The sequence below is a fragment of the Schistocerca gregaria genome, chromosome 2 (genome assembly GCF_023897955.1).
Source record: "Schistocerca gregaria isolate iqSchGreg1 chromosome 2, iqSchGreg1.2, whole genome shotgun sequence".
Taxonomy (NCBI): Eukaryota; Metazoa; Arthropoda; class Insecta; order Orthoptera; family Acrididae; genus Schistocerca; species Schistocerca gregaria.
In genome coordinates this window covers 357,447,894-357,473,856 of record NC_064921.1, presented here as the reverse complement: position 1 = coordinate 357,473,856, position 25,963 = coordinate 357,447,894, and the positions used below count along the sequence as shown (strand labels likewise).

General features: G+C 42.3%; 1 protein-coding gene across 2 annotated transcripts in view; it reads left to right on the top strand.

Moving 5' to 3' along the window:
* LOC126337060 (uncharacterized) overlaps window positions 1-19,786 on the top strand; it is a 43,843-nt gene extending 24,057 nt beyond the window's left edge. Inside the window, exons 2-7 of one of the 2 annotated variants that reach the window (XR_007565039.1) lie at window positions 1,298-1,390; window positions 6,017-6,161; window positions 10,708-10,841; window positions 11,770-11,919; window positions 19,155-19,364; window positions 19,496-19,786. Coding sequence is in view for 1 of the 2 variants with exons in the window: in XM_050001388.1 (XP_049857345.1) it covers window positions 1,298-1,390; window positions 6,017-6,161; window positions 10,708-10,841; window positions 11,770-11,919; window positions 19,155-19,300 (668 nt within the window). In the remaining variant the exon portion in view is untranslated. Of the gene's footprint in view, window positions 1-1,297; window positions 1,391-6,016; window positions 6,162-10,707; window positions 10,842-11,769; window positions 11,920-19,154 lie in introns of both variants that reach the window. The other variant, XM_050001388.1, reaches the window with a different exon arrangement.
* The last annotated feature ends 6,177 nt before the right edge of the window (window positions 19,787-25,963 follow it).

The following is a 25,963-nucleotide window of genomic DNA, read 5'->3' as shown; positions in this document are numbered from 1 at the left end:
GTGAGACTCCTTTTAGTCGCCTCTTGCGACAGGCAGGAATACCTCGAGACTATTCGAAACCCCGGACCCAAGTTAGGGGAGGAGGGGGTGGATGACGAGGTGAAAGAAGCAGTTAAAGACTGGTTGTTCACATTGGCGGCTGACGTCTATGTCTTAGGGATACAAAAGTTTGTAGCACTTTATGACAGATGCTTAAACAAAGATGGAAACTTCTTAGAATAATAGTGAAACATTTAAGGAATTAAGTAAAAACGTTTTTTTGAAAAAAATCTGTGATGGATTACATTTTACAGTAAATCATACTTAAATTTCTGCGTAACCCTCGTATTTACGTCACATACACTGCCTATAAAATGAAGCAAAGCTTATTAGGCTTAGTTCAGTTTAGAGGCAATGTATGTCATACTACTGGAATAACCGCCTGAGACCATTGAAAGACAGGGCCTTAAGTTGCACGCAAAAATCGTACATAAAATACGTGCACCGATGCATTATTAACTGACACAACTCCAGCGCTTGTTGGAAATAAAGCCTCCGAAACGTGTAGTGGGAAGAACAATAAATATGACGTTATAGTTCTTCGTATTTCAAAGAGATATTCGAAACGGTCACTGTCAAACTTAATCTAAAATGTTCGCATTTGAAGATTCATTTTGTCATCAGCAGTAAATTTAGCGTCTATGTTATCTGTTTGGTTGTAGCGAATAACTATTACAGGCAACGAATAATACACAAAATTCGCGGCTCGCTGTTGGAGACAATAAGTATGATTGTGACTGGTGAACACCTCGATGTACGGCCGGTTCTTCTGCTGACGTGGGAGGACTCCGCCGTGCCTTCGCCGGCGGCTCTCCAACTGCGGAGGGCCTTACCGTTCACTGAGGTGTTTCTTTTCGTAGAGTTATCACGAAGCTATTCCTATTCTATGCAAGGAAAGCTTCACATACATGTTAATTGATTTCAGTTGTTTCTTATTTATCTCTTCTAGCCAGACGACGCTTCTCTGTAAAAATTTAAAAAAAATAATAAAAAAATAAAAAATAAGAAAAGCTGCAATTCAACTTAACTTCTCATTTTTTTCCTTAGTATTTACATAGCCAATAATTAGATGAAAAAGCAATATCTAATAACGAGTAGTATAATCCCTCTTTTCGAACAAGAGGACTTTTGTTCATCTAACAACACCGCAAACATCATTTTAATTAGTTTTGATGTAAAACGTAAACAGGAAAGAGAACTTTTATAAAGTGTAACTGTAGTTTCAGGGTATAACACTGCTGCGTTCTGTTTGTTGCAGCGGACTACGTCCCCGTGTGTCCGAGGAATGACCCTGACATCAACGCCTGTGTTTCGAATGCTATCGAGAAGCTGAGACCCGCACTGGTGCAAGGTAAGCGGAGGTGACGTACAGACAACAGTATACTGCAAGCAAACAGCATTCTGTCTTGTAACTGCTGCTGGCGTGTAGTCCATAGAAGCAGATCGTAAAATTTATATGTAACTACCGTGACTCTACATGTTGTTTTTTACCTTTATCTTGACTTTATTTTTAACTTGCATATCTGTCTAAGGTGTACTCATTTCTAGAAAGAACATTTCTCCATGCATTAATTTTAAGCATGTTAAGAACCCTGCTTCGTTAAACCCTCTTCCAGACACTCTTGCGTGATTTGCAGAGTATCCACTTAGATGTAGATGTACAGACGCCTAATGTATTTACTGATTTGGGCAAAAAACATAATACGATCAGCAATGTTTCAACTTGATCTTAACTTGGATGTAACATGAAACGTTAATGAGCTGTAACAATCTGATTTACTAGCAAGTGAAACGTAAAAGAGTGGGCTTAACATTCACGGAATTTTCTTACACATTTTCGTTAAATGTAAACCTGTTGATACACACTCATGAGCGAACTGATTAAAGATAGCTGGCCAGACTCCTGTAGAATCCACTTTGACAGTGATAACGGCGGTCTCACATCGTGGGAACGCAATTCACGCTAGGTGCCAGGTTGCCTTCCCGATTCACGACCATCCACAAGTGTTGGAGAGTGGTTCGATTGCGCTCCACATGTGTTCAGTGTGACTGAGGTCAGATCACCTGAGGCTGTACGCTCAATGAGCGCCCTGACAGTTGAGGTGTGACTGATTGTGGGGCACTGTGTTGTTGAAAGTACATGGCGCCTAGTGAAGGTGGCACTCCTTGCTTGAAGCCTTCAGGGGTGATGTTCCTGAGCCTGTTCTAACTGCTGGAACTGCTACTTTCACTGGCTTCCGTACCACACAGGAAGAATGTAGTTTAGGCGGGTGACTCGGCGTGGAAATGGCGACTCACCTCGTGCACTGTGGCTGGGCATTAACTGTCACGTTCCAAGACAATCGACAGACCCATGTCACCGACACGCTGTTGCCCATGGCAGTTGACTCTGACAGGAGCCTTTTTCTCATGAATCGAATCTCTCACGGTGCACTCTTGACACGATGGCACGTAAAAAGGAAGGACCTTCACCACTTCTTAAATGCAGTGTCCCATATGTCGCTCACCCTGAGACCACTTGCCCATCCTGCTCTAGACTGTCACGTCGACGGGCAGTGCAGAAACTGAAGAGATCACACTCACGAACTCTTCCAGTCACTGTGTTGATAGAAGCACTCTCTAAAACACAACAGCTACCTATAATTCGGTTGACCATGAATTAAATCTCTAATCAAATATTTCTCCACACTCTTCTGTAATGCAGAATGGACCGCTAGATGTCACGATTAAACCAATATAGGAGGCGGGGACTATTGTGTTGTCAGTAGAGAAGCAGTGACAGCAGGATGGTTGGGTCAGGAGAGCTGTGAGACTTCGAACGAGGACTGGTTATTACGTGTAATTCTGAGTAACAAAGCCATCAGGGACTTGTCAATACTTCTAAAGCTGCCCACATCGACTGTCGATGATGTGATTGTGAAGGCAGACCTCATCTACTGATAGGCAGGGACAGTCGGGCATTGGGGAAGATGACTCATGAGTCCCACAGTGCTACGAGAGCGAAACTGAATGGCGTACTATGGTCGAGCAGCTCCTTATGAGCCACTCGCCTCTGTAGTCACTGCTAATCGTGGTGGTGTAAAGGGCGACGCTACAGGACAGTGGATGACTGGAAACAAGATATCTGAAATTATGTACCACGCTATACCCTGCGCAACCCAAAGAAAGTATCCGGGTATGGTGAATACCTGGAGAACCTTACCTGTCAACACTGAAGTATGGCGGAAGTGGTGTCACGGTTTGGGTACGTCTTTCTAGGTTAGTGTGTAGTCTCCTTGCTGTTGTTAAGAAAACGCTAAATTCTGAATGATCTGAACTCGCGTTACAACAGAGGAACAGTTCGGAGACGAAGACTGATTGTATAACCATGACAGCCTATCGCTTCATAGAGAGGCATCTGTGAGCCAATGTTTCGCTGAGAACAGCTTTTCTGAAATGAACTTGCCTGCCCGGAGTCCCGACTCGAACCGAATTGAACACTTTTGAAATGAGTTAGAGCTTCGGCCTCGCTCCAGGCTCTAGCATCCACCATCTCTGGTTTCGGCTCCTAAAAAGACTGGATTGCCATTCCTCTACAAACACATCATTCAAAGTGTCTCCAGCGGAGATGTCATAAAGGCGACGGGTGGACACTGACGATATTTATGTCAACTATTAGTTGTCCGGATACTTTTGATCTGATATCGAATAAACATCTAGTGAAATAGCTTACTTGATTGGATCTATAGGGCATATTTGCGATTAAAATTGTAGCGTGGAATACGAGCAGCTGTTACACATGTGTAAAACAGCTACATATTGTATATTTAGAGATACGTAATTAACTATTTTTGTTTAACAGCTCAATTATGTTACGGAAGGAAGCATCAAAGAGAAAAAATCGAATATCATGTGTTGTTGTGGTCTTCAGTCCAAAGACCGATTCGATGCAGCTCTCCATTCAACTCTATCTTGTGCAAGCCTCTTCATCTCTGAGTAACCAGTGCAACTGTCGTCCTTCTGAGTCTGTTTACCGTATTCATCTCTTGGCATCTCTATAAGATTCACCCCCGCCCCTCCACCCACGCTTCCTTCCAGTATCAAATTGATGCTCCTCTAACGCCTCAGAAGGTGTCCTACTAACCGATCTCTTCTAGACAGGTTATAACACAAATTTCTCATCTCCACAATTTCTTCAGTACCTCCTCATTAGTTATCTGATCTACCCATCTAATCTTGAGCATTCTCCTGTAGCACTACATTTCAAAAGCTCCTATCTTCTTGTCTAAACGGTTTATCGTCCATGTATCAGTTCCATACATGGCTAGACTCCATACAAATACTGCCAGGAAGGATTTCCTGACACTTAAATCTATACTCGATATTAACAAATTTCTCTTCTTCAGAAGCGATTTCCTTGTCATTGCCAGTCTACGTATTATAACCTCCCTACTTCTACCATCATAATTTATTTTGCTTGCAAAATACTAAAACTTATCAACTACTTTAAGTGTCTCGTTTCTTAATCTAATTTTCTCAGCATCACATGATTTAATTCGACTGCTTTCCATTACCCTGGTTTTTCTTTTGTTGATGTTCGTATTTCACCCTCCTTTCTTGACACTGTCAATTCCGTTCAACAGCTCTTCCAAGTCCTTTGCTCTGTCTGACAGAATTATTATGTCATCAGCAAACCTCAAAGTTTTTATTTCTTCTCCGTGGACTTTAATACCTACTTCAACTTTTTCTTTTGTTTCCTTTAATGCTTGCAGCAAGCCAAGTTGTGTGTAATGATTTAATAACGTTTGGCAAAACACAATTTACTGTTTTTTTTTCATTTCAGTGCTTGCTTTAACTCCAATTCTTATATTATGTGCAGAAAAAAAGTGCGCTGGCTCCTATTACATATTAAATAGTGCGTGACTCAAATACACCACTTAGAGCGGAAGACCCACGATCGAATATTATGAAACGTCGTTCGTAAGTTATCCGGCACAGGTCACATGCAGTCAATCAGCGATTTACTTGAAACACTCAGATTGCGTTACAAACTTCGTATATACGAAATAAATCTTGAACTGTCTGATTTACACAGTTAAAAGGTCGCTTCAAAAAGGTAAAACCAAGGGTCGAAAATAAATTAAACAAATCCCAAAACTTTTATAATGAACCTTTTAAAATGTTCCTCCTGTGGGTACAGTACGCGTAATAACTGTCAAAGTATGAAGACTTGCCGAAATCCACTCTCAGTGCTTAAGTATCACATTGCTTTTCCCGCCTCGTTACTTATTCAAGTCCCAGAAAAAATGTCTAAGGAGAGAGGCATGCCTGTAGCTGTGAGCATCCCAATTATCACATTTATTTAAATAAGCATAACAGAGGCATTTCATCATCTGTCTAGAAAGGCCCAGCATCTACATGTCAAAGAAAGATATCCTCTAAACAAATTAAAAGCATCGTGTGTAGCATATGTTGCCCCTGAATCGCATGTGTTAAAGGCATTTAAATGGACGAAGGAGCCGCTCATGGATCATTTCTCCATTGCGGATGACTTTTCTGTTAGAAAACGTCCCCTTGCTATGACGGCAGAATGGAGCTACCGTTGTTTGGGGACCGAACAGAGGATTTACAATGCATACTCTGGTTTATATTCATCCTACCTGAATGATATCACCTAGTCAAGCCATTCGCCCTCCAAAGCTCCAATTTTCTCGTTTGTATAATTTAGTCATAAATGTTGGACATATATAACAGTAAATTTAAAACTCAAACAGTCGGTACTCGAACCCATTACCTCTGCTTCAAAGGCAGAAATGCTATTACGAAATGATGGATTGGGGCCGTGCTTAATGTGTACAGTGGAGACAGAACACGCCTGGGTAGTTGGAGTGCTTCAGAATGATAAGAATAATGACTCCACACAGCAACAAATAGAACTAACACGTACTGCAGTCTTAGTGTAGTGAGCCTGAGCAACGAGCGTGTGCGTTTGCTTCAGGAATCCCGGAGCTGGAGGTGCCACCAATCGACCCACTGGAAGTGTCCGAGGTGACGGTCTCTCCGATTCCTGGACAGCGCGTTCGCGTCACCGCCAGCAACATCAAGGTGTACGGCCTCGAGAAGACCAGGATCAACAGGATCAAGTAAGGCAACTGGTACAGGAGATGAAGGTGCCTGAGAAATATCTTATTTGTTGTCGTTGTGGTCTTCAGTCCTGAGACTGCTTTGATGCAGCTCTCCATGCTACTCTATCCTGTGCAAGCTTCTTCATCTCCCAGTACCTACTGCAGCCTACATCCTTCTGAATCTGCTTAGTGTAGTCATCTCTTGGTCTCCCTCTACGATTTTTACCCTCCATGCTGCCCTCCAACGCTAAATTTGTGATCCCTTGATGCTTCAGAACATGTCTTACTAACCGGTCCCTTCTTTTTGTCAAGTTGTGCCACATACTCCTCTTCTCCCCAATTTTATTCAATTCCTCCTCATTAGTTATGTGATCTACCCATCTAATATTCAGCATTCTTCTGTAGCACCACATTTCGAAAGCTTCTATTCTCTTCTTGTCCAAACTATTTATGGATCATGTTTCACTTCCATACATGGCTACACTCCATAAAAATACTTTCAGAAACGATTTCCTGACACTTAAATCTATACCCGATGTTAACAAATTTCTCTTTTTCAGAAACGCTTTCCTTGCCATTGCCAGTCTACATTTTATATCTTCTCTACTTCGAACATCATCAGTTATTTTGCTCCCCAAATAGCAAAACACCTTTACTACTTTAAATGTCTCATCTCCTAATTTAATTCCCTCAGCATCACCCGTCTTAATTCGACTACATTCCATTATCCTCGTTTTGCTTTTGTTGATGTTTATCTTGTATCCTCCTTTCAAGACACTGTCCATTCTATTCAACTGCTCTTCCAAGTCCTTCGCTGTCTCTGACAGAATTACAATGTCATCGGCGAACCTCAAAGTTTTTATTTCTTCTCCATGGATTTTAATACCTACTCTTTATTTTTCTTTTGTTTTCTTTATTGTTTGCTCAGTATACAGATTGAATAACATTTTTCCTGATAACGACGTCCTCTTGAGTAGTCCCCGCCCGGAGATCTTAATGGGGGACTATTTTACCTCCGGAATATTTTACCCAAGAGGACGCCATCATCATTTATCTATACAGTAATGCAGCATGCCCTCGGGAAAAATTACGGCGGTAGTTTCCCCTTGCTTTCAGCCGTTCGCAGTGCCAGCACAGCAAGGCCGTTTTGGTTAATGTCGCAAGGCCAGGTCAGTCAAACATCCAGCCTGTTGTCCCTGCAACTACTGAAAAGTCTGCTGCCCCTCTTCAGGAACCACGCGTTTGTCTGGCCTCTCAACAGATACCCCTCCGTTGTGGTTGCCCCTACGTTACGGCCATCTGTATCGCTGAGGCACGCAAGCCTCCCCACCAACGGCAAGGTCCATGTTTCGTGGGGAAGGAGAAATATCTTGCAGTGAAAGAATTTTCCACGTATTGTGGGGTTAATATAGCACAAACTGACAGAACACGAATTAAACTATACGGCTGCAGAAACATCACGTCTCAAACGTTTATGATGTGCTTATAATATATATGCAGATTGAAGCGATGAGTGAAAATGTATACAAACGCCAGTATTCTAACCCAACTCTCCTTCTAACTACGCAGTTGGGCTAACCACTAAGCCACCTGTGCACAGTGTCTTTGCGCAGCTGAATGGACTTTCCTAGAACGCCTGCACATATACGTCACAGATTTTCGAGAACTAAAAAAAATTCTAGAATCGTAGAGTTTGATTTGATTAACGTGCCTATATCTGTGTTTCGGGCAGGATCTCCCGTTTCGTTCGATGCTGAGGTGACATTCCAATGCAGTTGAAGAGCCTCTGCAATGATCTTCGAGTTTATGGGGCGTGAACCGTATCGGTAGTGAGCCGGGTGGCATGCTAGGGTAGCCCATGGAGTTGTGCAAAACCGAAAGCTAATGCGCCAAGATGGCTTCGTGGTTAGCGAATCTACTTAGTAAGTAGGAGACCTGGGTCCGAATACCAGCGTTGGTACAAATATTCATTCGTCGCTTCAGTCTGCATGTATACATGAGAGAATGTTCTTATTGTCGATGCTGAACCACAGGAATAGGAATGAGAACCGATACTGCGTCATTCTCTTACAGGCCCTTTATGGTGTCATTTTTGTATTATTTTTCATTTACAACGCATTTCTAACACATATGTAAGTCACTTGACGGTACAATCGCTCGTCAGGTCGCACAATTCTTATTATCTTACGATGTAACCGGACCTTTAGAGCTCCACATCCCTCTTTGGAAATTCCCAGACTTTTTGGTGGATATTAAATCAGAAGAACCACAACTGTAAATTTTTGTATAGCGATGTAACAGATTTGTATGGTGGAAACACATAAGATTACGTTATACTTACGCATAAAGTCCCGTATGGCGCGGAATACTCAAAACGTAGTTTTCGTCACGTTTGCTGGTGCAGCTACTTGGCTAAATTGGTGCCAGACTTATGTTCCAAAGATTCGGGCTTCAACGTTCAACTTCTGTCACTTACCGCTTCTTCGCTTCGGGTAATTGTCTTTACACGTAAAAAATGTCAGGTGGCAGCACGATTTAAAAACGACGTTTAACTACAGGTCCTCTACAACTGGCTCGGTGAGCAAGTTCAGTCAACAGGAAAAAACGGGCGTACCACCTCCGTTAGGCCCGCGCGTTGTAAACCACTGCGGTGTTCTAACATACTTTCGGTTTAAAGATAGTTTCAGGCAATGCCCCATAATAGTTCAAGCTCGTTAAAGAGCATATTTGTCCCACCTTCGGTTTTATAATGGTTCAATATATATGATTTTAGACAAATCACAATATTCTAAGGGTATTTGTCTTTATTTGAAGTTATCGTGAATCTTTCAGCAACAAAGGTGCTGAAGCAGTTTTTTAAATGACGATGTATTACTTTTTATGGTTTTCGAGAGATGTTAAAAAGAAAGTTGGGTAATTTTCAGAGAAACTTTTCTAAAAAGAGGAACTTTATGTGAAGCCAGTACAACTAAGTTTCACCAATATTACGTTCAAACTACACGTAATGAAATTGAAACTTTGGCATTTCTGCTGACAATGGTATCACATTTCCTGACTATTTATACAAAAGTTTTCCGGTTCGTCGTTTCAACAATAAGTGTATCGGCACAATGCAAATTAGCAAGAGAAAGAAACACAAGCATCTGAGAAATTTTCTTTTCACTCCAGGAAAAGTTGGTTGAAAATAAAAAGTCACCACGAGAGAGATATAGAGGAATCAGAGGAAATTTTACAAAGATTCTCAATATTTGCAGAGATGATACGCCATCCTGTCCTATTGGAAAGCACGCAGAAAGCGACGTGGATTTAAGAAATGAGGAGAGAGGAAATCAGAGGTCATGAAAATTGCCGTTCAGAACAGTGGAGGAATCATTAGCCACGTTGCTGACGTCTCATTATGACCGTTTTTTAGGACTGTCAGATTTAGGGAAAGGAACTGAAACTCAAACACCTATCCACTAGTGAGATGAACATTCGTAGGAACAGTTACAGACTGATGAAGACAGCGAAGCGTGGAGTGAAAAGTTTTCTGCGACGGAGAGCTAGAAGAACCGTAAGAATACCCCAAAATTATGAGACTGGTTAAGAGTCTTATCCTAGAAAGCAGTTAGTATAAATTACTAACGATGGTCAAAGACTTGTATGCGCTGATACTAGATGCCAGAAGGCATGTGAGAAGACCTCGTAGGAGACACAAAGCCCGATTGAGTGGGTGTGTCCGGGAAAACCAAAGACGACTGCAAATAGGAGAGTCTGAGTCACTCGACTCATCTCTTCCTCCATTGTTCTTGACCGTACAATAGAAGAAACAGAGAAGAAGAAGAAATGAATAAGAAAAAGAAGAAAAAGATATGCTAATATTTCGCATATTTTAGCTGAGCCAACACGAGGCCTAGTGAATGTTTAAAACGTAGGCGAATGAGGAATATCGGGAAGGAAGAGCCAACCGGTTTACTTCCAGTATCTCAGTATCCCAGTAAAATATAGTATTAGTCTAGTCTGTGTATTCTTATGAGTCGTAAATCTTATAAGATCTCCAATAGCGCATTAAATGTTATGTATGTTTATCTTGTGCTGGGCACGGACACTAAATCGCTGTGACGATGGGGGAGATCGAACTTTTAGGAAATTCAAACATTCTGCAGCACTTTGTTAAAGGTGCTTTTTGATAAAGGCAGGTACATGGTAATTCATGATACTTTGAAACCATTGGCAACAGAACGTCAACATTATTTGTAAGTAATCGTTCCGTCAGTTATTTCTTTTGACTTATATAAAAAAAAGAACGAACAGTGCCCGTGTAGGACATTCCCAGAAAAACGTGCTTAGAAGCTATGCCAACGAATATATCTCAGGCGGCAGATTTAAGAAGTCCGTACCCAGGAATAATCCTTGATTAAATTGTGGAAGCACTATACTGGAATTATCTAACATGCTTATTTCAATTTTTTGTACACCATTTGCCCAGCTGAATATTTTTTAAAAAAGTTATTTGTTGTGAGGCTATATGATTAGGATATTATTGCTATAGTATTTAAACAAGTTTTTTTGCATACTGTTGTAGCGTCAATGTGCGGAACCAAGAATTCTCTGGATCAGTGGAAATGCCTAATCTGATGTTTACGGCTGACTACAACGTCGACGCTAAGTTCATGCAGCTGTCCATGAAAGGGAAGGGAGCTGTGAGCGGCAACGCGAGTAAGTAGTCCGCTTCTCACTTTTAGATTAGCATTAGTTTGTTCCACATACATTTCTCATTTCAAATGAGAACTCAACGAATACTGTACTTGTTCGCCTAAGAAGAACTGTATGCGATAAGATGAATTCTAGAAAGTGCTGTTTCAAATGTCACTGAAATGGTAAAACAGAATGCGGCGAAGCCAGATGGTAAGTGTGCTAGGCAGGTAGCTGGTTGTCTCAACAGGCCATTACATCACAAGTTACCACTTACGCAGATGGTTCCGTCCACCTGAGTCATGATCGGAAGAAAACGTAAATGTGTTACATGACATTGTGGCTTGAGTGACATAGAAGATTCTTCAGCAGCATTCCAGTTCAGGAAAATGATCCCTCTGTGTTCGTTTCGTGACTTAAACTCCCTTGTTTATCGCAGCTGCGTTGAAATGACCGCCATTAAATTTTAATATTTTGGAGCGTTAAGGAAGATAGTGGGAACTGCTGTCTGCACGTCGAGTAGTCTATGCCATTCAAATAGGAATGAAGGGAACACCGAAATTAAAGACCACATCGGGTGGACAGAACTCCATCAGCAACGTTGTACGTCGTGACCCTATGAGACCGTAGAGATATTGTATTTACGGTTTCACCAAGGACTTTGTGTAGCAGCTGCCATAGAGCTTACGTCACTATTTCCCTACCTACCAGGACAGAACCTGATGACTAACATTTCTTTTCCTGTTATCGACAGATCGTGCTATTACAATAGCGTCAATGATCTCCACCAAAGAGGTGGTATACGATGAAGTGGTAGACGTAGGTCAAAACTAATAGTTAAGTTTTTAATACAGTGATGGCTGTACTCTCAAACTTGACTGTATCAAATTTGCCAAATATTTTATGTTGTACGGAGCGTTGATAACGAAACCTTACTCTTGCCCTGTTACAGCTGGCGTCCATGGAGATTTTACGCTCAGAGGAAAGCTTGTGAAACGCAAGAACGGCAACTATTTGCAGTTCAATAAACTGAACCTTAACTTCAACGTGGATCGTTCGCATTCGCACATGGAAGGTCTCGTGTCTGGTGACCTAGTGATAGGTAAGTTTGAAAGGTGCAAGTATGTCACCCATACACAATCTAACGTAAGCATAATATACTAATATGCCAAATTAAACTAAGAAGGCCAAAAGAAAACGCACAAATCAACTGTAGGCGCGTAACAAAAATGGAAGCTCTTAAGATGAAGTGTTGGGCCTTTGGAAATATCAAATCGTATTATACGTATATGATCAATTTGATTTACTCTATTGCAGTTGCAATTACTTGAATGCTTTAAACGCTCGCCGTAACACTATTACGACGCTCATTGCGTCCCCTTTCAACATACATGGTGAAACAGAATGAAACAAAAATTAACAAAAGTCAGAAGCAGTGTAGCTTGTAAAGGATCAGTGCTTTTATCTTAAAATTTTCATTCCTCTGCACCTTATTACTACTACAGTACAGTGGTGTCTGCCTTACGTTTCGATTGAATAGTGTTTAAAAAAATGGCTCTGGGACTTAACATCTGAGGTCATCAGTCCCCTAGAACTTAGAACTAATTAAACCTAACTAACCTAAGGACATCATACACATCCATGCCCGAGGCAGGATTCGAACCTGCGACTGTAGCAGCAGCGCGGTTCGGAACTGTAGCGCCTAGAACCGCTAGGCCACAGCGGCCGGCTCGAATAGTGTAATTTGTAAATAAATTACTCAAGAATTTCCATTATCTTTATGACGTGAATATGTTTTAGTTTCTGCATCGAAAAATACACCTCTGATTACAGGAAATAGCTATATAGAGAATGTGCGTAATGGTGGTAAAAATCAACCGGAATTCTCGGTGCAGTTCAGTACAGTCCGTTCTGTCTTCAGCGGAGAATGTGACACTGGAGATTTTATACATAGTTGAGTCTATCAACATATCACGAAGGGTCACTTCAAGCTTGGATTGTGCACAAAGTGTCAGTTTATGGCAAAAAGGGAAATTGCGTACCGAACTGGTGCTGGTCACAGGCTGTGAACAGTACCAAGTGGTGATCGCTGCCAAACGACTACTGCTCTTAGCCACACCAAAAGTCGAGCTGCCACAGGAAGATTCCTGACAGCTGCAGTGGGCTGGAGCCAGCAGCTTCATATGCCTACATTAACCTGTAATGTAATGCGATTTTGTATATGTGTAATTACTTTTGCGTGAAATGTTATCCTGGCACAGAAAACTAATTAAGAGCCAGAGACACCTTTAAGAGATAGTCAATATGAATGAAAGATGATTAGCAGAAACAATCTTCCGATTGAGACAGTAAATAATTCAATTAAAAACATAATCATTCCAAACAGACGACGAATGAACATGAAATGATTTACAATCTCTTTGTGCAAACTTCAAGTGGTAGCTTTGTTGATTTTCAACGTTACTTGAACCAACAGGAAAATTGCCTTTTTGAAACTAACAGCAGTCTGAAAATTATCCTCGAATCTCTTTAACCCCAATGGAAACCAGTGGCTGTGATCCTAATAGTTTTTTAGGAACTGATACAATCGCTACAGCAGTGGTGCATCTGAAACAGGTGATTAAACTGACTTCCACAATTATAGACCAAGAAACTCCCTAACACAGCAATGCTGCCCATTATGCTTATTGTAACTGTCCACCGATGTTCACGCAGAATTCTGCTGTTGTATAAATGGCTCAGGCTCATGTCGTCACAACTCCTGACCCACTCGTTTGCCAAGATGCACGCCACTGTCAGTCTGCATCGTACACGGCTGATATGCACAACATACACACACTTAAATGATTCCTGAGTATACACATATAAAAAAAGTTTCGCATCATCATAGTTCACAGAACTCATGAAGATAGTCGTTGACTGTGGATGTTGTATCACGGACACACTCCCTTTGACTGTCCAGAGACGTCACTAAACCCGCCCAAATATGTGGAGAACCATGCAAGAGCAGCGCCTATTAGACGGAGGGGGTCCGACAGCCGATCAGTTCCAGTCATTCCACCAGGATGGATGTACACGACTCGTGTTGTCTGTAGTTCAACCATGCCTAGACGGTCGTCCGCACTGTTGCTTTTTGCCAGGAAGGTCTCTCAACAAGGAAAGGATCCAAGCACCTCGGGGTGAAAGAAAGTGATGTTGTTTGGACATGGAGGTGATACAGAGAGACAGGAACTGCCCATGACATGCCTCGCTCAGGCCGCCCAAGGGCTACTACTCCAGTGGATGACTGCTTCCTACGAATTACGGCTCGGAGGACCCCTGACAGCAACTCCACCATGTTGAATAATGCTTTTCGTGCGGCCACAGGACGTCGTGTCGCACCTTAAACTGTGCAAAATCGGCTGCATGAAGCGAGGTCCATCTTTGCAGCCACGACACCAAGCAGCGCGGTAAAGATGGGCCCAAAAACATTCCGAATGGACCGCTTAGGATTGGCATCATGTTCTCTTCACCGATGAGTGTCGCATATGCCTTCAACCAGACAATCGTCGGAGACGTGCTTGGAGGCAGTCCGGTCAAACTGAACGCCTTAGACACACTATGCAGCGGGTGCAGCAAGTTGGAGGTTCCCTGCTGTTTTGGGGTGGCATCGTGTGTGGCCGACGTACGCCGTTGGGGTCATGAAAGGCGCTGTGACGGCTGTACGACACGTGAATGCCATCCGCCCACCGATAATGAAAGCATATCGGCAGCGTATTGGCGAGGCATTCGTTTTCCATGGACGACAATTCGCGCCCCCATCATGCACATCTTGTGAATGGCTTCCTGCAGGATAACGACATCTCTCGACTAGAGTGGCCAGCATGTTCTCCAGACATGAACCCTATCGAACATGCCTGGGATTATTTGAAAAGGGCTGTTTATGAACGACGTGACCCACTAACCACTCTGTGGGATCTACACCGAATCGCCGTAGAGGGGTTGGACAATTTGGCCCAACAGTGCCTTGATAAACTTGACGAATGAAGGCATGCATCAATGCAAGAGGACTTGCTACTGGGTATTAGAGGTACGGGTGTGTACATCAGTCAGGACCACCGCCTCTGAAGGTCTCGCTGTGCAACACGCAATGTGTGGTTTTCATGAGCAATAAAAAGAGCGGAAATGATGTTAATGTTTTCTGGTACAGGTCCGGGAACTCTTGGAACCGAGATGATGGAAAACTTTTTTGATTTGTGTATTAGGCTCAGCCTTACCCCCTTGCTATTTCTTCCTACCAAACGGGAGATGCCAGCCAATGCGGAAAATGCGAACACGGCCATCCAATAGCGAGGTTCCCTCAAGCAGACAAAATTCCAGAAATGCGAAGCATCACAATCATACAGGTACCATATCACAATATGAGCTTCTACTTCTAAAGAACTGTCGTTTCGGTACCGTCTGCATGGTGTCACTATCAGATTTACCAATGGTGCGTTTTTCCACCCAGCAACTAACATTGCTTCAGGGGTTGTCTGAAACTAGAAGGCTGCTCGTGAGGCTAGGTCATTATTTTCTGCAAGCCGTCTTTCTTTCTAAATACGCAATATGAGAAAGTGCCACCCTCCTGCTGCTAGAGTCGCTTCCCGCCCTCAGTTTGGCCACTGGGTAAGACGTTGTAAAATGCACAGTAGCTTGCTACATCACCCCCCCCCCTCAACTGCCATAGCTGGGGAGTGGGGTGGGGGGAGATTGGGAGGTGGAGACCACACTTGGAGCTTCAGTCTGGGCTGACGCACGGCGCCGCTTTTTTCGCTTCATTCTCTGCTCTATCTGTCCCAAACCCAGTGCACTGCACCTTTCCTCTCACATAGAAATCACTCAGGAGAACAAGTTAGTCCAGCATCATGTCAGAAAGAAATGTGGCTAGAATGAGCTCAGTATTTAGTCACTGTTTTCTGATATACTTCCATAAAAGCAATGCTATATGAATCTGCACTGTTATTACTTTCTAATCAGTGAATCAGAAACATATTAAATGAAAGAGGCACGTGGTTTTGCGTGATGTATTTCAAATATCTTTATGCCGTTTCCTCCGCTTCGTTGAAGTTCCACAGATGATTACAGTTTTTGCGTGCAGCTGTCTGCGAGCCGCAGTTGAATGCTGGCCACATTGTTGCCAACTGTCAGGGATCTTTTTACACTGACTTCACTGTAGGAGAGCATAACAGGACAGTGCGCTGCCCTTTTAGAGGCAACCAGGAGGGCTGTGTTGTCTCAGACAGTGCGAAAGTCTCTCCACATGACGAATTTGGCCTTTAAATGTACAATACGGACAACAGTACAAATACTCATCGCTGCAGGCGAAGAGACACTTGGAAAGGTACTGGGATCAGTGGACCGGGATTGTCTGCGCTGATGTATGTATCACTTGTCAGCCTCCTAAAGACCATCGTGGGAAAGAGTGAAGGCAGTCAGTGGTTGCCAGGGAGGTGAGTCAACAATGTTCGGGCCAGCATCATATAGGAATGTTGGGCGCCCCTCAACACAATGAATGGTAATTTTACGATTGTGTAGCACCAGTACAGGAACCTCCTACCAACTTCCCCGCCCTAGAGTTAACATTTCAGCGACGAGTTGGTCTCTCAAGACGATAATGCACGAATAAACCGCCGCCATCTCTAGGACACCTTCTTCCAGGAGGCAGTAATCCACTTAGTGTGTGGAATTTCTTGCACTATCTGCTGATCTGAACCTGACAGATCATGTTTGAGACTAGTTGTAATCTGTAGCGCATCGTGGTACAAACTCTCGAACACACTGTGTAACCTGAGGCACGTCTCCTTTAAAGAATGGGATAGGCTTGAACAATGCCTCGACAATCTTGTGTACAGCGTGCCGAGGAGGAGCCAAGAACCCAATGCACGGGGCGGAGCAAAGCGGTACCTACCACCAGGTTTTGAGTTCACAGATGCGTAAAAAGTGTACTTTCTAGTAGACTGCACTAATTATGTTTCTTCCAGAATTAAGTCCCAGTCTTTCATTTCCTGTACCTCTTGATTATGAGCTTACACTTGTTTCCAGATATGCAGGTAGTGCAAAACCATTTTCAAGCAGTTTGTGTTTGAAAATGAATAGCAACATAATTGCGAAAAATTAAAAACGTTATATAAGTCAGAAATGGCTGCTTAATATGACACTCCTTTGGTCCATGTTTCCACTAGATTGACAGCTATTATAATGTATATACATACATAAAGTACAAATACGAAACGTATATGGCCTAAAGAGGTTCATAAATCGATATCTAACGTGTACTTGAGGTAGCCTTGTGCATTAAAACTTATTTCTGTTTGCCCAGATTGTTTAAATTAAATGTAACTTCAGTCGACTTCTTTACTCTGTCAATAGGTAACTACAAATCTAAAATTAAATGTAAATGCTTCTAAGGACTAATTTTGAGTTAGGTAACAGATCCATAGCACTGGTTCGAGAACAAGTGTGAATATTAGAGGGTTATTTAAATGTTTTAAATTATTTTTGCCTATTTTATACATGTAATCTATGATATGTATAAAGAAAGAGTATTTACTCTTTCGGAAAGACGGACAAGAAAATTATTATTGCTTTATGAAGGAAGTAATGCCAGCATTTATTACCAAACGAGAGTACTTTGCGCCCGCGATTGGTTCAGAAATAAAGTGAATTCCATCTATGGAGAGAGACAAGGCTACCGGTCCCTTTTTATTTTATAATTAATCGTTGTAGCACCTTCACTGGTTGCGAATTCTTAATGTTGAAACATTTCTGAATTTTGGAGGCTAAACATTACTAACGATGTTCCGAGATTGTTCATGGAAAGATTCAAGTCAAAATCTGCGAAAAGAAAATGGCGCTCCAGTACGAGAGGACAGCATCGTTAAAAAATTGCGCAATCATTGTGACAGTATATGTAAGCCTTTGAAATTGGTGATCAAAATAGGGAATCACGTATAAAAAAATTAAATTATTTGATACACATATCTCCAGTTAACTACAAGGGATAATAGATAAAGAAAATTTGAAGATCAACCTTACAGCTGAATGTCCCATATAACTCAGAGAAGCAGAGTTAGCTTATTCGCACAAAGGTATGAGAGCTGTTGGCTGCGGTCTGATGCAAGCCTTTCTCTCGTTGATGACCTTGGAAGGACGTATCTCTGTAACATACAGAGAAAAAAAAATCTGTAACTACGTTTCACTGAGCTTAAAACTCAGAGATTCAGTAATCAACTTCTGATGTTCGTAAGCACAGAAAGAAATCACTATTTCTTTGAAACAACGCTCTCGTAATTGTCATATGTTGCTTTCGTGTTCAAATTAATAAGATACATTGCTATGTTAAGAATGTTAATGGAACTGTAAAAAGGTCGTAAAAACTTTAAAATTATTATATAAAATTATAAGCAATATTTCTTCTGTGAAATGTAAGATGACTGAAGTAAAGAAACAAACTTACAGCAACAATTGTTAGCGCAAATTTTCAGTAACACTCTCAGAGAATAAAATAAAAGTAATTGATCAATGCTGGCGCAGATTCGCCGTTTCTGCGAAAGTTTTTACGGTGGGGGAAAATTGCAACTGTAATCGGTATCTGCTATAATGTAATTTAAAAGAATGTGTACGAAATACACGTAAAGTTAAGTAAAAGGTAATTTAGAAAGTTGTTAGTAATTACTTTTTATAAATCGGTAGCTTGCGTTTTAAGTTTTGACACTTCATAAAGAATACTTATTACTGTTACAAATGTCTTTCAGTACATCAACTTTAGCCTATGAACAATGTTTACCACACATACTGAAGACTGCGGAAATAATTACTGATCTTTCAGCAAAATCTTTCTTTCTGTCAATTCTGACTTCTTTTCTGTATTGATGATCACTGTGTGTTGTCTAGGAGAAGATGTTGTTGTGCATACATAATGATAATAATAATAATAATAATAATATACAGACCTGTTAACAAGAATTACAATGCAATAGACAAAATTTGTGGCATCTTATGTCTGCATTCTCGAATTCTCCAGTTGCACATGTCACCAAAAACTTGTCTGTTCGAAAATTTCTCCTTACATTGTATGAATTAGTACCACTATGCTCCTTTAACCAAGGAGTTTCGCTCGGTCTTGAACAGGTTATATTACAGAAATAAACCGCAAAATGAGCGTAACTCGTCGATGTATGAATATTTCGTATCAGTGGTCTGTGACAGGGCTTCATAGGTCTCCAACCAGAAATTAGTTTTGCACACGCAGCAAATTTCTTTGATTTATGATGATATTCACAAATTTATTCTGAATTGTTTGCTGCTTCTTTTTAGGTGATGATACCTATGACCAAGGCGACAATGGTATTAACATCTGGCCGCTGGCTAAACCTGTCATCGAGAGATCAATTGCAGAAGTACTTCTTGAAATGGCCAACAGGATTGTATCACATGTCTCCTACGACGAAATGTTCCCATAATAAAAGAAACAACGGTCCCATTTAGTTTTTCTTGCCGTTTATGTCTCTCAATAAAAGTTTATGTGTAAGTATATATTTTTATCTGTGTATTAGTATTGATTGCCTCAAACACAATTTTTGGTGATTAATAATGTTTCCTTTGGATTTGATTTATACGATATCTGTCAAATTCAATATTATAACAACATTACACAGCCTACAGAAATGGAACACTTTCACACTACTTCTGAATGAGATTCGAGTTCCTCCATGACGGACGCAAGAACGAAAAGTAAGCTTTTGCAGTCAACGTGGTGGGCTTTACGAATGACCTCCTGTATGTAACTAAGAAATTTTTATATGATTAGCTAATAGCATTCAGCGAAATGAACAAAAGAAAAGAAAAATGTCTTTGTGAACTTATAAATAATTCTAAAAAGTCCATCGACGAAAAGTGTAAAATGTACATAACTTGACACCGTAATAAAGAAGGAATTCTGTATGTTATATGACGTTTCTGTCTTTTCGTCGTCAGATTTCTCATCTGTACTGCAATGTATTTCCTGTACTTGTCAATACATTAACTTCGTGAATATCGCTACATCAAGAACGACAGAAGCGACTGAAATGAAATTTACACAACACATGACGTACTTGACAATAGGCAAACGAATTACCAAGCTGTACATGATCTGTGCCCTTCAGAATTGAGTATGTTGTGCGTCTGAATTGACTTGTTTGGAAGTCTCTAATCATGTTGAAAACAAATAAAATGAAAGGAAAATTGCGGTTTAATGTTCTATCGATGGGGAAGTCATTAGAAAGGAAACAAAACATTGTATTGGGGAAGGGCGGGGATGGGGACATTTCATAGGGATCATCGTGATTTCAGACTTAACTGACAGAAGGAAACCACGGATATCTAAATTTTAAAGACTAGATGGTAATTTGACATTGATCCTCCAGAATGCGGCTTCAATGCCCTACTACTGCACCAACCTGGATGCTGTTGAATTAAAGAAGACGTGCATATGTTCAGGGGGAATATCCCACTCAAGTGTTTCGCATCACTCAACAAAGCAACAAAAGTTTTTGCTAAAGGAACGTGAAAAACAGGACAATAGCTAACCATTTCTGATGGAGATTATTATTTTGTCTATTTGTTGCTACCTTTGCCTTGCGCAGTATTCTTAACTATATAAATACTAATATTTAGTGTATATTAACACTATAATTTTTAAATCCAACACACTGGTGTTAGTTGGCAATAAAATCATTTGCCCTGTTATGACAATAGGGCGACAAAATGTTATGTACGTTTGACAGGCGATAAGTCGGGCTCACGTACTACACTCCTGGAAATGGAAAAAAGAACACATTGACACCGGTGTGTCAGACCCACCATACTTGCTCCGGACACTGCGAGAGGGCTGTACAAGCAATGATCACACGCACGGCACAGCGGACACACCAGGAACCGCGGTGTTGGCCGTCGAAGGGCGCTAGCTGCGCAGCATTTGTGCACCGCCGCCGTCAGTGTCAGCCAGTTCGCCATGGCATACGGAGCTCCATCGCAGTCTTTAACACTGGTAGCATGCCGGGACAGCGTGGACGTGAACCGTATGCGCAGTTGACGGACTTTGAGCGAGGGCGTATAGTGGGCATGCGGGAGGCCGGGTGGACGTACCGCCGAATTGCTCAACACGTGGGGCGTGAGGTCTCCACAGTACATCGATGTTGTCGCCAGTGGTCGGCGGAAGGTGCACGTGCCCGTCGACCTGGGACCGGACCGCAGCGACGCACGGATGCAAGCCAAGACCATAGGATCCTACGCAGTGCCGTAGGGGACCGCACCGCCACTTTCCAGCAAATTAGGGACACTGTTGCTCCTGGGGTATCGGCGAGGACCATTCGCAACCGTCTCCATGAAGCTGGGCTACGGTCCCGCACACCGTTAGGCCGTCTTCCGCTCACGCCCCAACATCGTGCAGCCCGCCTCCAGTGGTGTCGCGACAGGCGTGAATGGAGGGAAGAATGGAGACGTGTCGTCTTCAGCGATGAGAGTCGCTTCTGCCTTGGTGCCAATGATGGTCGTATGCGTGTTTGGCGCCGTGCAGGTGAGCGCCACAATCACGACTGCTTACGACCGAGGCACACAGGGCCAACACCCGGCATCATGGTGTGGGGAGCGATCTCCTACACTGGCCGTACACCTCTGGTGATCGTCGAGGGGACACTGATTAGTGCACGGTACATCCAAACCGTCATCGAACCCATCGTTCTACCATTCCTAGACCGGCAAGGGAACTTACTGTTCCAACAGGACAATGCACGTCCGCATGTATCCCGTGCCACCCAACGTGCTCTAGAAGGTGTAAGTCAACTAACCTGGCCAGCAAGATCTCCGGATCTGTCCCCCATTGAGCATGTTTGGGACTGGATCAAGCGTCGTCTCACGCGATCTGCACGTCCAGCACGAACGCTGGTCCAACTGAGGCGGCAGGTGGAAATGGCATGGCAAGCCGTTCCACAGGACTACATCCAGCATCTCTACGATCGTCTCCATGGGAGAATAGCAGCCTGAATTGCTGCGAAAGGTGGATATACACTGTACTAGTGCCGACATTGTGTATGCTCTGTTGCCTGTGTCTATGTGCCTGTGGTTCTGTCAGTGTGATCATGTGATGTATCTGACCCCAGGAATGTGTCAATAAAGTTTCCCCTTCCTGGGACAATGAATTCACGGTGTTCTTATTTCAATTTCCAGGAGTGTATTATGTAATATTACACATTTTCACTTTTGTTGCAAAAATTTCTTTCTTGGACTATTGTTGTTCTGCTTATGATATATCAATGAATCAGTAACTTAGGAAACTTCAGTAGCGCGAGAAATGTTGCAGAGGAATCACGCCGAAAGGAGTAAATAAGAATGTGTAACATAAAACATCTTTGGCATGAGGGAAAAAAATAAACAATAAATGTAACGAAGAGTGTGTCAGATTTCCATGGTGCTGCACAGGCCGAGTCTTAACCACTATGTCGAATCAAATGTAAACCATAGTCCTACTAGAATGAACCGTACTACAGTCAGTGTGGAACTTATACTGAACTGTGTACATCTGTGACATACGTGCACGTTTAGAAGGAGAAACTGCAGCCTGTCAGTGACCACCGAGGACTCTTCCAGTCAACTTGTCATCCATTCCTTGGGAGAAGGACGGACTGCCTACAATGCCCTTGAATCACGTCACAGAGAGGGCTTTAGGTCGCTAACAAACATGTTTGTCAGCTGTGGGTAACCATATCGCATATCAGCTGTTTTGTAGTCGTGGAAGATGGTTCAAATGGCTCTGAGCACTATGGGACTTAACATCTATGGTCATCAGTCCCCTAGAACTTAGAACTACTTAAACCTAACTAACCTAAAGACATCACACAACACCCAGTCATCTCGAGGCAGTCGTGGAAGAAATTTTCCGGTTTTATTCATTATTTTTCGAAGAAGCATCTTAGATTTAAAAATTTTGCTCAGTACATTTTAGACGATTTTGCATTATAAACGTCTAATAATTTAGTTTGGCCTTTTCCTGTAGCCTTCCTGACAACCCTTGAGGCTTATTTTCATTTCTTCTTTACACTCACTTATTGGATTGAAACGGAGGCCTGAAATATTAAGAGCATTTCTGTTAGATGATTCGTACAATCGTTTTTCTAGTGTAATAGTGGAAGTTACAACATATAAGTTTGTGTGTGTGCATCTGTGTATAGTGGTGTGCATCTGTGTATAGTGGTGTGCACTGGTATTGTTTCTTAAACCATCCCTTAACTGGGTGACATCATATACGGAATTTTGGAGTACCCCTGATATAACTGATCAGTATTTTGAATGGAGACAGTGATTGACTGGAAACTGTGTAATGTGCGTTACTTATTTGTTGTAGTTCCCCTATTCCCATAGAGTCAAAGTCTTCCTTATTTTTAAGTGGAATTCAGAAACTTTGCAAATATTCTTTATATGTTGTGGGAATAGTACCGGAGTAGCATTTCTGATTGCACTAGCCAACAAAAATGATTTCGGGGGTGAATCACGTTTTTCGGGGGTGTTAATAACGAAAATGTTAATAAAAAAGCAAGATTAGCCCTCATTTTGAAGTTGTAGTAGCTTTACGCTGTTTCCTATATAAGCTTAAGCATGTATTTACGTGTTATCCCTCTGAAGAAAGTCACCGAAGGCGCAACCGCTTTGCCTGACGTTTGTAGTTTCCTACTCATGATTGCTTAATTAGTGTCCAGCAGTGATAGGCTAACGCTGACGCACTCCACGTTCCCTGGTATCTAATTTCCATGTGCGAAATTTGCTGATGGAAGTATTCTGCGACTCGTCGGTTACTTCAGTCGTTGTCAGGAAAGCAATCCAAATGTGAATCTCGGAAATGTAACTTTAAGGATATGTTTCACCCAAGTCTACTGTAGCAGTACGGAACATTTGCCACAAGATCCCTGTGGTTTTGTGTTCTCTCAATTCCTAGCAAATTTTCTTAGACTTGAACAAAGGCATACCAAGCTAACTTTTCATCACTTGATAGGAGGGTGTTGAAATGCTCATCTTTGTACAGTCTGCATATCCCCTCTTTCATTTTCGCCTCACTAAGAAGCGGAAATGTCTTGCACAAATAAATACTCTGATCAGCCAAACTATTATGACAACCAATCTAATAGTCGATACGCCCACCTTCCAAACTGATGACAGAGGCAGCGCGTCGTGGCATGGAAGCTGGAGGAAGTTGGCATCACATCTTCACGAACAGGTCACCTAATTCCCGAAAATTCCTCGGAGGGGGTGATGAACTCTGCCGTCACGTTCAATCACATTGCACATGTGTTCGATCGGAATCAGCTCTGGCGCGTTGGGGGGCCAGCACATCAACTAAAACTCACCAATGTGTTTCTCGAACCACTCCATCACGCTCCTATCCTTGTGACATGGCGCATTATCTTGTCGTAAAATGCCACTGCTGTCGGGAAACATGACCTTCATGAAGGGCGTACCTTGTGCGTCAAGGTACCTTGTGCGAGCTTCACTGGACCCATGGCTGCCCACGTGAAAGTTCCTCAGAGTATAAAGGAGCGGCCGCCAGCTAATCTCCGTCCGGCAGTACTGAGGTCAAGGAACTGTTCCCCTGGAAGATGACGGATTCGAACCGTCCCATCGGCATGCTGAAGAAAGTATCGGGATTCATTAGGCCACGCAACGCTGTCCCACTGCGCCAGAATCCAGTGACGATGGTAACGTACCCATTTCAGTAGTGATGCCGATGTGATGGTTTCAATATAGGCACATGCATGAGTCGTCAGCTGTGGAGGGCGGTGCACTGTATTTTCAGACACACTTGTACTCTGCCCAACATGAAACTCTGATGTTAGTTCCTTTTACCAGTTTGACCAGCCTACAACGTACGATATCTGCAGTGAGGAGTGACCACCCAATCCTACGACGTCTGGACGGAGTTTCACCTTGGTTAACTAAATTTTTCGTTAGGCTCAGTTTTACAGGAAGAGCATGGAGAGCTGTTCTGTTGGATTCGATAGTGCTTCAAGCATAACAATGTGAGATCCGTCGTTCAAGTGGCTGATGCTAAGGCCAATACTTTCTTTTATAAAGAACTACTTTGGCGCGGCTATAACAGAGACACAGGAAGCCGTGTTAGAGCCCAAGTAATATGCCTATGACTTTCAGACCCGTGGGAATCTGGCATTTAAACTTCTCATAGTTCGATTGCAATTACTACTCTTTCATGTTATTGTCAGTTTCTTTCTCGTCAAGTGCACATCCAATCGATGGTAACACATTGCTACTATGGAGTAGCACACACTTGAGACTTTTTGGAGCACTCGATTCACAACCTCAACTGATAACTTATATAGTCAATGACATCAGCTGCGATTATTCCCTGTGCATGATTACAAAATAACAAATTATTTTCACTTTCGAAAAATGGAGGGAATGGCACACAACTTGTAATACACTGAAACTACACAAAGAAACATGCTCTGCTCATCCCTTCCTCTTCCCCTTACCATTCTTCCTATGACTCCGAGCTAAAAATAGAGTCAAAATACACACAGCTATTGTTACGTGAAACTTCATCACTCTGTCTGCCATCAATGTAATTTCTAAGCGTGTATGGGAAACGAATGCTAATAAAATATAAGTAAATGTTTCTCCCTTTCATTTGGAAACGAGAACTAATTCGAGTTTTTCATTCGTTTTCTTTATCAGTGGGGTTGATATAGTTAACAGACATTTATTTCATCCCTGTTACATTTTCCTGTTGGCTAGTCTTGTAATTGTGTAGATCTATTATAATGAACTCCATATGAATATGTCAAAATGGAGACACTGATAAGGCAGTGAGGATGTTACAATTGGTCTTAAAGTTATTGACCGTTCTGTTGTTTATGTTGGTCTCATACTATTTGTGAGAACTACGTAGACAAATATCAGCTCCCTAAATTTGTATGTGAAATCGTCGGTGCTGAATATGGGCAGCATGGGCAGCATATGTTCCTCAGCAGACGTCTACACGTGTGCGCAATCCAATGAAGCCGCTGCCTGAGAAAGCCCGACGACAGCAGCCCGCTCAGGAAATATGTTCGTTGGGTTGCCTACCTGCAAGCACTTAC